The sequence below is a fragment of the Trichosurus vulpecula genome, chromosome 8, assembly GCF_011100635.1.
Source record: "Trichosurus vulpecula isolate mTriVul1 chromosome 8, mTriVul1.pri, whole genome shotgun sequence".
NCBI lineage: Eukaryota > Metazoa > Chordata > Mammalia > Diprotodontia > Phalangeridae > Trichosurus > Trichosurus vulpecula.
The window spans coordinates 40,331,289-40,344,888 of record NC_050580.1 but is presented as its reverse complement, the minus strand read 5'-3'; the positions used below and the strand labels follow the sequence as shown (position 1 = coordinate 40,344,888).

The 13,600-nt window shown below is 39.7% G+C and overlaps 1 protein-coding gene across 1 annotated transcript in view; it reads right to left on the bottom strand.

Moving 5' to 3' along the window:
• The window catches only part of GRID1 (glutamate ionotropic receptor delta type subunit 1), a 1,144,779-nt gene that overhangs the window by 583,241 nt on the left and 547,938 nt on the right, over nt 1-13,600 (bottom strand). The window contains exon 4 of the mRNA XM_036735649.1: nt 11,936-12,141. Within this exon, the coding sequence (XP_036591544.1) occupies nt 11,936-12,141 (206 nt within the window). The remainder of the gene's footprint in view (nt 1-11,935; nt 12,142-13,600) is intronic.

Here is a 13,600-nt window from a genome sequence, read left to right as displayed (position 1 = left end):
ATTTGGACATGAGTATGTGGGTTTGCATCCTTCTCTGAGCTACACATCCTCTATTAAGGGTACTTTAAAGAAAAATCCAACTGCCCAGCAGCTAGAGAAAGGCTCTACTACACCAATGTATCATCTCTGGCCAAGCTCTGAAATCTTTATTGAACATCAACGATGAGCTACAGGCTGGGAGCTCCAGAGTGACTCAGTCACTTCCTGGAGGGGCCTCATTCCGTGGAGCATGAAGTCAGGGAGTGGTCACTTTCTCTCATGCACTTTCAGAATTCCTGATTTTGCCACAGAGACACTTGAGGCATCATCTAAGTGACTTAGGTCTCAGGGCCCAGTCTTTCTGATGATGCAGCGTTTTTCTGCACCCTCCCTAAGTCTTAATCCTGCAGTAAAAAAGCATTTTATCACAGAGGCTTAGAGCTTGAATAACATGGCCAGACCAGCCAGCCAGGCATTCTGTAAATAACCGTGGGGGATGTTCCAGTTCTCTCCTCGCTCCAGGGTGAAATAAGTGCCTTAGAGTGATAAAAAGAAAAGATGCAGCATTTTTCAGCCCCTATCTGTACTCAAAGGGATCTAGATTGACACACATTTCCAGGGAATGAAACACTTTTACAATTTTGTTGTGGTTGTTTTATGTTTTATTTGTTTTTGCTGTGTGCAGACAAAACAGTCATTGATGGGAAGGTGCTGATAAGTTTATCCCTAGGAGGGTGTTGTAGACAGTTCTCAGGAGCTGATTGTTAAATTTCCAGTGTATTTACATTTCAGTAATTGACAAATGCTACAAATCCTGGTTTTGTTTATTGTTTTGTTGACTGCCTAGACATAAGAAAGTGATGAGGAAAGTGTTAATAATGCAGATTAAAGTTAAAAGTGTGCCATGTATATATATGCATATATGTATGTATGTATATGTATGTACATATATATGTACACATGTATATGCATATATACATATATATTCATGGACAGTAAGCCATGGTTAATCATTTTCTAGCATAACCCTATTCATAAGCCAAGGGATCTTGGAAGTCATCTTAGATACATTTATAGACAAGGAAAGGGAGACTCAGAGAAGTTAGGGAATTCACCCAAGAACATACAGCAAGGAATGATTACAGCCAGCCTTTGAACCCAGGTCTTCTACCTCTAGCTCCAATATTCTTCCCACTCCAACACAATCTCTTCTTGTGATTGGTCACCATGGAAGAATTATCAAACTAAATGAATCTAAGGATCAAACTAAAGGAGTTTCTTCAAATCTTCCCAGTCTTGCATGAAATGAAGTCAAAGCAATAGTCATCAAGCATTTCAACAATAAGATTGCATTTTAAGTGCCATTTATATGCAAGGCATTGTTCTTAAAGGAAGAGGGGGGAACAAACTGCCCTCAAGTAGTTGATATTCAATTGGAGGAGTTCTCAAGCTTTTGTGTATCATGGACCTCCTTTGGTAGTTTGAAGAAAACCACAGGCCCCTTCTCAGAATCATGTTGTGTTGCCCATATTCACAATTGAAGAAAATACTACATTGCAGTTAGAGGTTAGTGAAAATCATTTTTCCCTCATCCGTGTATTTACAGAACCCTCAGAGATTCATGGGGCCAGCTTAAGAACCCCTGCTCTATTGGGAACACACACACGCGCGCACACACACACACACACACACACACACATACATATATCTATGTTTTCACATATGCATATATCACATATATGTATGCATACACAAACATACACACATATACACAGAAATAACTAGAAATGCTAAAAAAGATGACACAGAGGTCATTAACACAAGCTGTGTGGCCTTAGCCTAGTCATTTAACCTCGATGAACTTCAGTTTCCTCATCTGTAAAATAAAGAGGCTGAATTGAATGAAATGGTCTCTTTGGTCCTCTCTAGCTCTGAATCTACGAACCTATGGTCCCATAAGAGATCCTAGCTCTGAAATATACCCCCTGTTTGACCTTGGACTTTATTTCTTGGACCCTCAGTCTCTTTATCTGTAAAATGAGGGGATTAGTCTAGGTGGTTTCTGAGATTTCTTCAAACTCTAAATCTATGATCATAGAATTAAGCACAAAGGTAGATAGAAAGATAGATAAATTCATGGATGGATAGATAGACTGAAAGAAAGGAAGAGACAGAGAAGGAAGGAAAGAAAGAAAGAAAGAAAGAAAGGAAGGAAGGAAGGAAGGAAGGAAGAGAGAAAGAGAGAGAAATAAAGAGAGAGAGAGAAAGAAAGAAAGAAAAAAGGAAGGAAGGAAGGAAGGAAGGAAGAGAGAAAGAGAGAGAAAGAAAGAGAGAGAAAGAAAGAAAGAAAGAAAGAAAGAAAGAAAGAAAGAAAGAAAGAAAGGAAGGAAGGAAGGAAGGAAGGAAGGAAGGAAGGAAGGAAGGAAGGAAGGAAAAGAAAAGTTTTAATGCCAGCCAGAGGAGTTTGTTTTTGATGCTAGAGGCAAAAGGGACCACTGAGGTTTCTTGAGAAGGGGAGTGGCACAGTCAAACCTGTGCTTTAGGAAGGTTATTTCGGCAAATATGTACAAGACAGATGCAAAAAAGAAAGACTGAAGACTGATTCCAGATAGAAGCCTATTGGAACAGTCCAGGAGAAAGGAGATTGCAAAAGCAATTAAAATTTAATTTGTAACATAAGCAATAAATATCAATTTCAGAAATAAGAGCAATACCATGCACTTATAGCTACATTATGCTTGGCATAGGATTATACAGAGACCACAAAAGTCTCCCTGGGGTCAAAGGGAACCTTGGGAGGGGAGGTCAGCCTGGACTAGAGATCCCAGATTCTCCACAGAAGGCTCCAGCTACCAGCTCCCTCATACTCATTCTCCCTCTAAGCTCAACCAACTGTGCTTTAAAGCTTGGAGAGTAAATATTCCAAAAGCATTGCAACTCCTCAGCATTTAGCCTGACAAGCACTGTCAAAACATGGTCTGTTGAATTTCAGGGAACTGTTTGGCCAAAATTGTCCTTTGAATGTACCCAGCCATGTGCAAATGCTAGCCAGATAATCAAAGAGTTTCCATAGTTAACCACTTGGAAATAATATCTCCTGGAGCTAGGAATTCTCCTGATTTGCTAACTCTTAATCAGATTCCTGTGGGGGCTGGGGGATTAAGAAGGGACTAAATTCATCTGAAATGAGGAAAACACACTCTAAGAATCATAAGGGAAGCTATGGGTGGGGGTAAGGGCCTGAGCTCATATCATCTGTGAGATGCAGGAGGGGTCATTAGCCATTGTTGGGAAAAAAAAAAAGATTCTCTGTTTAGACTATGACAAAAACATTGCTGGGAACATTCTGAGAAATCAGAGAGGTGCATTAGTGTTAATAAGTCTCTGTACTGCATTTGGGTCCTGGGTCATTCATTCTGGCGAAGGGAGGATCTTCTGAGATGAAGCATCATAAAGCTATGTTTATGAGCTGCTCAGGACATCATGGCCTGACCCTGAGAGTGATCCTCGCAGATGATTAGCTAAATACCTGAGCAAGCTATTGGCAACTGCTCCCAATTAGCCATCCCATAGTTTACATTTCCGGACTAGATGCTCTGAGTTTGTTTCCAAGGAATATGGCATCATTTCTCGAAATTAATTAAAGGGGTTAAAATAGAGTACATCGAATCAAATTAACATAATTCCTTTGCTTTTGAGTTCAGTTTGTTTTCCATCAGAGACAGTAAACCAATGTACTGGAAAGGTCTGCAGTAGGAGTGTGAGGCACAGACCTCTTATGTCTATCTGGCGATATCAATGGACCAAGTGTCAAAATAATTTTTTTTAATTTTTAAATGCATAATTGAACAACTTCAAATCAATAAAAAGTGAATGTTTCAAAATAATAAAGAACACTATGGTTCTAAAGGAGAGGTATGAGAAGATACTCTGTCCTCACTCTGTTGCAGAGAAGAGAAGTCATTCAGTCAGTCAGTCAACAAGCATTTAATAAGGACTTACTATGTGCCAGGCACTATGCTAAGTGCTAGGGATACAAGAAAACAGCCCAGGGTCTCAAGGAGCTCACAATATAATAGGGGAGAAAAAATGCAAACAGCTATGTATGGAACATAATATAAACAGGATGAATTGGAGATAAATAATAAAGGAAAAAAGAGACTAGGATCAAATGGGACCAGGAAAGACTTCATGCAGAAGGTGAGACAAACTGAGACTTGCAGGAAGCTGGGGAAGCCAAAGGGAAGTGACGAGGCAGAAGAGAATTCTAGACATGAGGATCAACCATGAAAATGCCTGGATTTGGCAGGACTGTCTTGTATGAGAAACAGCAAGTAGGTAAATGTCACTGGTTAGCAGGTAGGCAGCATTGTACCTATTTTCAGACTTTTCCAGTGTATTAGTCTTGATTAATTTCTTCTTCTCTTATTTTCTTTAAAAATATTTGTTACGTGGAATTTCTTTCTCAGAGGGAGAAATTGAGGAACACTGGGAGAAATTCTAGTTATGTAAAAATAAAAGATATCAATAAAATTATTTTTTAATTCATAGTTGAAGACAATGCCAAATTTTAGTTAGAGGTTAGAGAAAATAAAGATTATTTTTTTTCCTCCAATTGAAGTTCCCAAACCCACTGAAATCTATTCATGAGACCCTTAAGGATCCTTGGATCCCAGATTAAGAAACCCTAGTCAAGAGGAAAGTTATTTGAGTGGATTCAGTGGCATGCGGAGGTTACATATTCAGGGCATCTGGATGACAACGTGGATAAAGTACTGAGCTTGGTGTCAGGATGACACATCTTCTGGAATTCAGATCTGTCCTCAGACACTTAGCTGTGTGCCCCTGGGCTAGTCACTTAACCTCTGTTTGTCTTAATCCACTGAAGAAGGAAATAGCAAGGCACCTCCACTGTCATTGCCACTATCACTACACTTTAAGTTCAAACTCACTTTTCCCATGTATTATTGGGAGAATAGTCACCAGTGTTTGTTTGCTTAGGAGGGTATGTTTTATGTTAACTGTTTTTACCATGTCATTTTATGAAGTCTCCTGATTGATCGTTAGTGATAATGATATTGGTAAGTACTCATTAGTCATCAGTACTGGAAACCCAGCCCCACATTATCACCTCCAGAACCCTAGAAGGAGTAGTCAAGTGATTCTTTGGGGACCTCAAGCCGTGAGGGCAATCTGGAGAAATAACCCCAAAAAGGGTGTTCCATATATATTTCATGTTGAGTCATTATCAAATTCTCCATAACGTCTATTGACAACTTTTCATTAAGCCTTCCACCAGCCCTTTATTTTTGGTAGCTGACCTTGCCTCCTATTTTATTGAGAAGTACTATAGCATCCAATGCAATTGCTATCAACTTATCTCTTCCCTTACCTTAAATGTTTTCTTTTTCTTTACCTTTAATTCCAAAAGTTCATGTCTTTATGAGTGCTTTTAATCCCACACCTCTTCTAGGAACTTGTTCTGTTGATCACCTCCTCTCTCTCAATTACAATTTGACATAATGAATCACTCCATCTTTACTGATTACTTTCCTTCTGAATGCAAATTCCCTTCTCTTGCCTTTAAAAATTGACTCAATTTATCAACAAAGCTTTCTCTTCACCTTTCCATTTGCCCCCTTCCCTGCCAAATGAAATCTACACACGCCTTGTGCATTTCGCTGCCACATGCTTGCTCCTCACTCTCTTACAATTTGGTTTCTGTCTCTACCATTGTCTCTTCTGTCTCTGAAATCATTTTCTCCAAGATGGCCTTCTCTAAATCTTCCTCTTCAAAATCTCCTCAACCCTGCTACTCTAGATGACATCTTTCTCTTCACTAATATCCTCTCTTCTGTTGTATGACATTGAACTTTTCTGTTCCATGAATGACTTTCTGAAAACACCTTCCCTTTTCTCCTTCACTGGCTATCCTTCTTTCGCTACCAACTGAATGTGGATGTAACTGCCTGCCCACACCCCAAGGCTTTATTGGGAGTCAAAATTTCTTCTCTCCTTGCTCCCTTGGGGATCTCATCTACCCCACAATTTCCTTGGATGACTCTTAGGATTATCTCTAGCTCTGAGCTCTCCCTCTGAGTTCCGGACTCCCATTTGAATTTCTTGGATGACTCTGTCTTAACATCTTACTGGCTTCTTATGCTCAACATGTCTAACACTGACCTCATCAGCCCTCCCCTCCCCCCAAAAATACCTCCCAACTTCCTATTTTATTGTTGTTGTTGTAGCTTCTTCATTAACCCCAAGCTCAAAACCATAGAGTAAGAATGGTACAATGGAGATAGTCATCTCTTTGTGCCTTACTTTTCCCATTGGCAAATGAAAGGGTAGAGCTAGATAGCTTCTAAGTTCCCCACTAGCCCTATATCTGTGATCTTATGAACCATGGAGTCATGCTTGACTCAAGAATCAATCAATCTCCTAGCATTTCCAAATGTATGCCAGACACCATCCTTGACACTGAAAAATAAATGATTAAAAAAAGAAAACAATCTTTGTTTTCAAAGAGTTTACATCGTACTATTGGGGAGAGTGTACACGATATGTGCATATATCTGTATACATATATATGCATATACACATATATACATGTATTACATATTTACACACACAAATATTCCCATCTATGTACTGTGTGTATGTATATAGTGTTAATACTAAAGCAATTTAGAGAGAGGCATTAATATCTGAGAGGATCAAGCAAAACTTTACATGGTAGCACTTGAGTTTTGAAAGGAGCTAGTTATTTAAGAGGCACTGGTGAGGTAGAAATCAATTCCAGGTATGAGGGGTAGCTTGTGCTAAAGCATAGAAATGGGAGGTGGAATATTGAATGCAAGTAATAGCCAGTAGGCCAGATTATATGTGGAATGTGTGAAGGTGAGTGAGTTGTAATCAGGCAAGGAAAGTGGGCTGAGACCACATTAGGAAGAATGTTGGATGCCAGACAAGAATATCTTATCCTGGGGGTGATAGGGAGTCATTGGAAGATTTGAGTAGGAGATGAAATGACCAATCTTGTTGTTCACACTTAGACATCTTGTAGAACATCTCACACACAAAAATGCACTTAATAAGGGTTTCTCCATTTGAGCTGTAGTCTTCATTCTACTCATTTGTTCGAAAATATTAAGTGCTATGTGCAGAGTACTGAGGTAGACCCTGAGGTTGCTAAGATCAAAGTTGATACATTTCCTCTTCCCAATGAGCCTAAAAATAAATGAATATGGAGGATATGATAAATATGGTGTGAGATAATATTGATAAAGGCAAAGGAATGAAACCAAAATCGGATGAAGAAATAGGAGAAATTCTTTTTCACTGGAGGAGGGGAGAAGAGGAATCTGGGAAAAGCTTAATGGATAAGGTGACACCTAAACAGGCTTTTGAAGGAAGAGGAGATTTCCTTCAGACAGAGAAAAGGGAAGAGTGCATAGAAATAGAAGGCAGAAGGATCTCTAGAAATATAGGAAGTGCAGTGTAGTAGGTAGAACACCGGACCTAGAGTCAGCTTCAAATCCAGGCTGAGACACTACTGATGCAACACTTGATAAGTGTGACTCAGATTTCTCACCTAAAAATGATGGAGTTAGACTAGATGGCCTTTAAGGTCCCTCCCTCTCTAAGTCTGTGATATCATTCTAAGTATGACTATCACATAAAATCATGAAAGGAGGTAGAGTGAGATAACGTTGAAAAAATAGGCTGCAGTCAGTTTTCCACAAACTCAAGTTGGGGAGCTGATTTTTAAACAAATCCAGCACTTTGGGAAACCAAAGAGACACAGGAGTGAGCTCTAAAGAGTGTCCATAGCTGTACATTACCCATGATAAAGGGAAAGAGGTCTTGGTTCAGACTCCCTTAGGAACCCCTTTTTTGATTGTGAAATGGCCCTCACTTATTTCTTCAGTTCTTTGTCATCAAGGAATGAGATGTACATGACCCCTGACAGTGACTTTCTCCCTGCTATGGCCTCAACGCACAATTGTCTTCATGAAAACATGCCAAACCCCTACTTCTCTTTCAAGTCCTGGGTGACCCACCCACCTTTTTAAAGGCCCCTGCCCTCTTGAAAATCAGAAATCTCTCTTTCAAACCCTACCCTCTCCCACTCTCTGAAGCTCTGTACTTCCCCTTCAATTACCTTTCCTCTCAGTCCCAGAATGCTCTGATCCCCTTCTCAGGGCATGCCCTCCATTCCTTTCATCACTTTTGTAACCTGGCTGGGAGGCTGTTCTGGTAGACTGATGTCTTTTTTTGCATCTAATGGAAGCCAAAAATTGTTCCCAGTTTCCTCCTCAAGTTATTCTGAGACCTCTTTCTGAGCACTATGTACACAGGACAAGTCCCAGGGCATGTAAGATGGGCTGGGTTAGTGACAGTTCACCCTGCCACTTGGTTTCAGCTGGGTAGCCTCTACAGTGGCTGTGTTTCCACATCTGTGGAGAAGTGTGCAAGTAACAAAGAGTGCCAGGAAAAATTGACTGTACTGAAAAATCTACAAATCAAGCATGATTTAAGGGACAGTCTCAGGATACCTTTAATTTGATACTGTTAAGTGCCTCTGGGTATCCAAGTTCCTAATGAAATCTTTACTCTTTCTCCCTGCTCAAAAAATGCAAAAGAAGTGTTTACAACAAAAGTTATAGTGTATCCTAAATAATACTTTACTCTGGCAAGAAATTATTTAGAAATTATAGCTGAGCTATTCGATACCTTTTCCAACATTGCTATCTCTATGACCTGAGACTAAGCCAACTCATCCCTTGCTCTCTCCTCTCCCATGCCCTTCCCTATTGGCTCATCATGGTCTCATATCAACTTCTCCCCTTCCCTCTAGCTAAAATAGATGACTTTCATATGTTTGATTTCATTTTGCTTTCTCCTGCTTCCATGATTTCATACAAGCCATCTGTTTCCCAAGCACTCTCTCAACATCTCTACCTGTTAGAATTCTGTTCTGCTTTTAAAGGGTGGCTGGGTCTTCAACTCAATCAATAAACCATTATTAAGTACCTCCTATGGTTCAGCCCCTGGATATGTGCTGGAGATATGAAAACCAAAGAGACACCTGTCCTCTATCAGGGGAGATTCCTCTTTCTTTATGTCCTTTGCACTGAGACCTTGCTGGAGATGCCTCCAGTTGGCCTCCACACCACCACCTTTGGGCCAGGACATTGCCAATCTCTTCCAACCCAAAACATCACTTAGATCATGATCTAGGGAAACTCTGAGTTCCAATCCTGCCACTCTTTATTGTCATTCAGTCAACTAGTGTTTATTAAGTACCTAACATGTTCCAAGCATTGGGAATGCAAAGAAAGGGGGAGGGGGGACCCAGTCCCAGCTTACAAGGCAATCACAGCTAATCTAGAAACCTCTAAATCTTGCAATCCCCCCACCCCCACCACAGAACCCTTAGACCTTCTGGCTCTTTCCATCCGCCCTGCAAGTGGGCCTTTTTTGTGTTCTTTTTCCCAGTTAGAATATGACTTCCTTAGTCAGGGACCATCTAGCTTTTCCTATCTTTATCCTCAGCCCTTGGTACAGTTTTTGGCTCATAAAAGGCACTTAAAGAATGTTTTCTCAATTTGGAACTATGTCCAAAGGGCTATAAAAATGAGTGTACCCTTTGACTGCACTTTTAGGGCTGTATCCCAATGAGATCACCAAATGGGAAAGGGACCCATATGTACAAAAATATTTATAGCAGCTCTGTTTGTGGTGGCAAAGAATTGCAAATTGAGGGGATACCTATCAATTGGGGAATGGCTGAACAAGTTTTGGTATATAAATGTAATGGAATACTATTGTGCTATAAGAAATGATGAGCAAGTGGGCTTCAGAATAACCTGGAAAGACTTATATGAATTGATGATGAGTGAGGGGAGCAGAACCAGGAGAAAATTGTACACAATTACAGACACATTGTGCGATGACTAACTTTGAGAGACTCGGCTCTTCTCAGCAATGCAAGGTTCTAAGACAATGGCAAAAGACTCATGACAGAAAAAAGCTATCCACATCCAGAGAAAGAATTACAGAGTCTGACTGCAGAATGAAACAAACTATTTGCTGTCTCTTTTTTGTTTTGTTTCTTCTTTCTCGTGGTTCATCCCATTGGTTATAATTCTTCTTTACAACATAATTAATGTCAAAATATGTTTAACGTGAAGGTATATTTAGAACCTATATTGGATTGCAGGCCATCTTGGGTGGGTAGGAAGGGGGAGAAAATTTAGAATTCAAAAGTGTGTGGAGCTGAAGGTTGTAAACTAAAAATTAATTAATTAATTAATTAAAAAGAAGAAAAAGAATGCTTTCTCATCAGTAATTCATTTATCCAACTCTCCTTTGTTCTTATAAAACTCATCTGTCTTTATAATATTACTTTATCCAACATTATATTTTCATGGAGGCAATTATTTCTATTAAGTGATGTTTGCCTGTGTATCAGGACTCTTAACATGGAGCACAGATAAAATGACTTAATAAAAAAGAGAATGTCTGTCTATAATCCACCATAATTTATTTCTCATGTGCCCATCTGAAAGCCTGAGGGCCATGTTTTTAAGTTTCCACTTAAAGTGACTCACCCCCGGGGTCACTTAATGGTCTAAAGCTTTAGTTCAGGAAGATGCACATTACAGATGATTATTAATACACTTACTGTCTGTCCTCAATGCCATATTATCACTGCCCAGAACTTTATTAAGCTTTCACTTTTCTCCCTCCCCTTTATCAGTCTTTCCAAATGGGTGATGTTTCAGAATTCAATAGGCTATGAGGTTTTATCTCTTCTGTCTGACACCGGCTTTGCAGTTAACATTTTGAAAAGCAGAAAACAACCACCCAATGATTGGAAAGTCAAAGTTTTTTCACATTTGCTGGTGAAATAGCAAATGGCATTTGAGCAAAATGCCTCTCCTTGCTAGACCCTCTTCACAAAGATGACATAAAAACCAATAGCAGCCAAGTTGCCAAGACAGCCAAGAAAGTTCAGTCCACAATAGAAAACAGCCTCCAGAGACAGCTCAATGGAACTTGACAGAAAGAAGAAAGAGAAAATGTGTAGATCTGTAAAAAGCCCAGCATGCATTGGAGAAATCCATCATTCTTATTTGTGCATTTACTGGAACTCAACACTGAAACAACAATTAAGTTAACTTCAGTCATCTTATCCATGCCCTTCATCAAGGGACTCGGTCAGCCATCAATATAATGTTTGCATATTGACTCTTCTAGTTTCAACTTAATGATCTGTTTACTTAAGTGATAATCTCTGTATATACCGGGGGCTCTTACACCAAATGAGTCATTAAAATTGACCTTAATATTAAGTAATAAATAAGTAGCCTCAGGAACCAAAGAACAAATACAAGCTTAATTTGTCACCTTGCTAGGATCAACAAATAAACAATTTTGGTGTGCAAGACATGCTAAGAGTGCATCTACCAATATATAAAATAGCTTTGAGAATATTTGTATATTGGTAGATCTGGAAGTACTGGGAGGAAAGGATGTGTGGAACAGGGAGGTGAGAAAAAGATCCAAAGCCTTACCTCTGACCTTTGAAACAACTTCACCATGCCACATGTGCCAGACACCATTAGCATCATAGAGATCTTGAGTATAGCAAACTTATCTGTTTCTAAAAAAGATTAAAATATTCTAGGTGCCCTAGCATCACCAAGGTTCACCACACCAACATAGCATTTCAAGGGGAAAACAAAGACACCTTAGAGAATCAGATTTGGCACCCCAGGGTTGTATGATGATGAATACCAGTCCCACATTCAAACCCAAGACAGTCTGAGCCTCATAATCAAGAAGAAAAACAACCTCAAGAAGAACTTCTGGCAGTGGGATTCCAGATCTAGGAGCTCACTTGGCCAAGTTCTACTACATTCTATGACAAATAAACAGACTCACTGACCTCATTGATGAATGTCTGGGCTCCATGAGGACTAAGCAGCAGGATTGCACGACGTAGTGTATCCCGGTAGCGATTTAGTTCCTCAGTTTTCATGGTGGTAAAGAGGCTGGTGAATACCCGGCTGATGTTCCTGTCCACCTTTTGTAAAGATACATCAAGCCCCAACCTGGAGGCCTGGTCCAGAAAGCTCTGCAACCCACGGATATCTAGAAAAGAAAAGAAGGGAAAAGTGAGGTAGAGGAGAGAATATGGAGAAGGGAGAAAGGAAAAGATTGAGGGAATGGAGAGAAAGGATTGGGGAAGAAAAAAGACCAAAAAACAGAGAGGAGAGAGGGTGAGAAGGAGAGGCAGGGAGAGAGAGAGCAAGAGATACCGAGAGTGAGAGAGAGAGAGAGAAACAGAGAGAGAAACAGAGAGAAAAACAGAGAGAAAAACAGAGTGAGAGAGAAACAGAGAGAGAGAGAGAAACAGAGGCAGAGACAGAGAGGCAGAGAGAAAGAGAAAGGGAGAGACAGAGACAGAGAAACTAGATAGAGACATCACTAGTAAATCCATTAAATCATCAGCTTATTCAGTGCCCAGCCAAAAACAAAAGAAAACTCTGTTATGTGTGAATCAGTGTGCAAAGTGTTGTGTGGAATATGAAGTTTACATAAGACCAAACACCTACCTTCGTGAATTTTACAATTTAGTAGTGGGGAAAGCTGCAGAAAACTCTAATGTACAGGGTTAAGTAGTGGAAAGAGCAAAGAATTTGGACACAGATGTCCTGATTTCAAATCTTACCTCTGACATCTAGTGCCTATGAGATATTGGGAAAATCACTCAACTTCTCTGGTCCTTAGTTTCTTTGTCTGTAATATTAAGGATTGAGTAGCTAGGCAGTCAATGGATAAAGTGCTGGGTCTAGGGTCACGAAGACCTAAGGTCAAATCCAGTCTTGGACATTTACTATCTGTGTGACCCCGGGCAAAATCACTTACCCCTGTTTGCCTCAGTTTCCTCATATGTAAAATAAGCTGGAGAAGGAAATGGCAAAGCACTCTAGTAGTTTTGCTAAGAAAGTCCCAAATGGGGTCATGAAGAGTCAGACGTGACCAAAACAACTGAACAGCAATAACAAAAATGAAGGATCATGCTAGATAGCCACTGTCGTTTCTTCCGGCTCTAAATCGAATCTCTTAGGATCTTCATACAAGAGAGAAGAGTAAAGTAAAGAGTAAATGTTATGAGGCCCTTGGGGGTAGCTCATCATGGCCAGGATTTGAGGATCAGGAAAGGCTTCCTGGAGAAGTTAATATTTCATCTAGATTTTGATGATCATAATGGAAATAAAAATGCTGATCATTAGAATTTGTATGCATAAAGAAAAGTTTATGATGGCAAGTTAATACAAGATCATTGCCACCAATGCTTAGAGACAGGTCAGCCCTAAAGCACCTGGGTTTATTGATCAATAAAGATCATGATAAGAAACAGTAGAATCGGCAATGTATTATGTCAGGCTGCAAAAATTTATCACCTACTGGATACCTAGGAAGACTGGATTTGACAGCTAGAATTAAAAGTTCTCTTTTACAGATTGATAAAACAAATCTCTTTCCTAACAAATGGAGCCCTCAAAATATCCTTGAAAATTCAACAAATAGATTGTAATGTAATTAC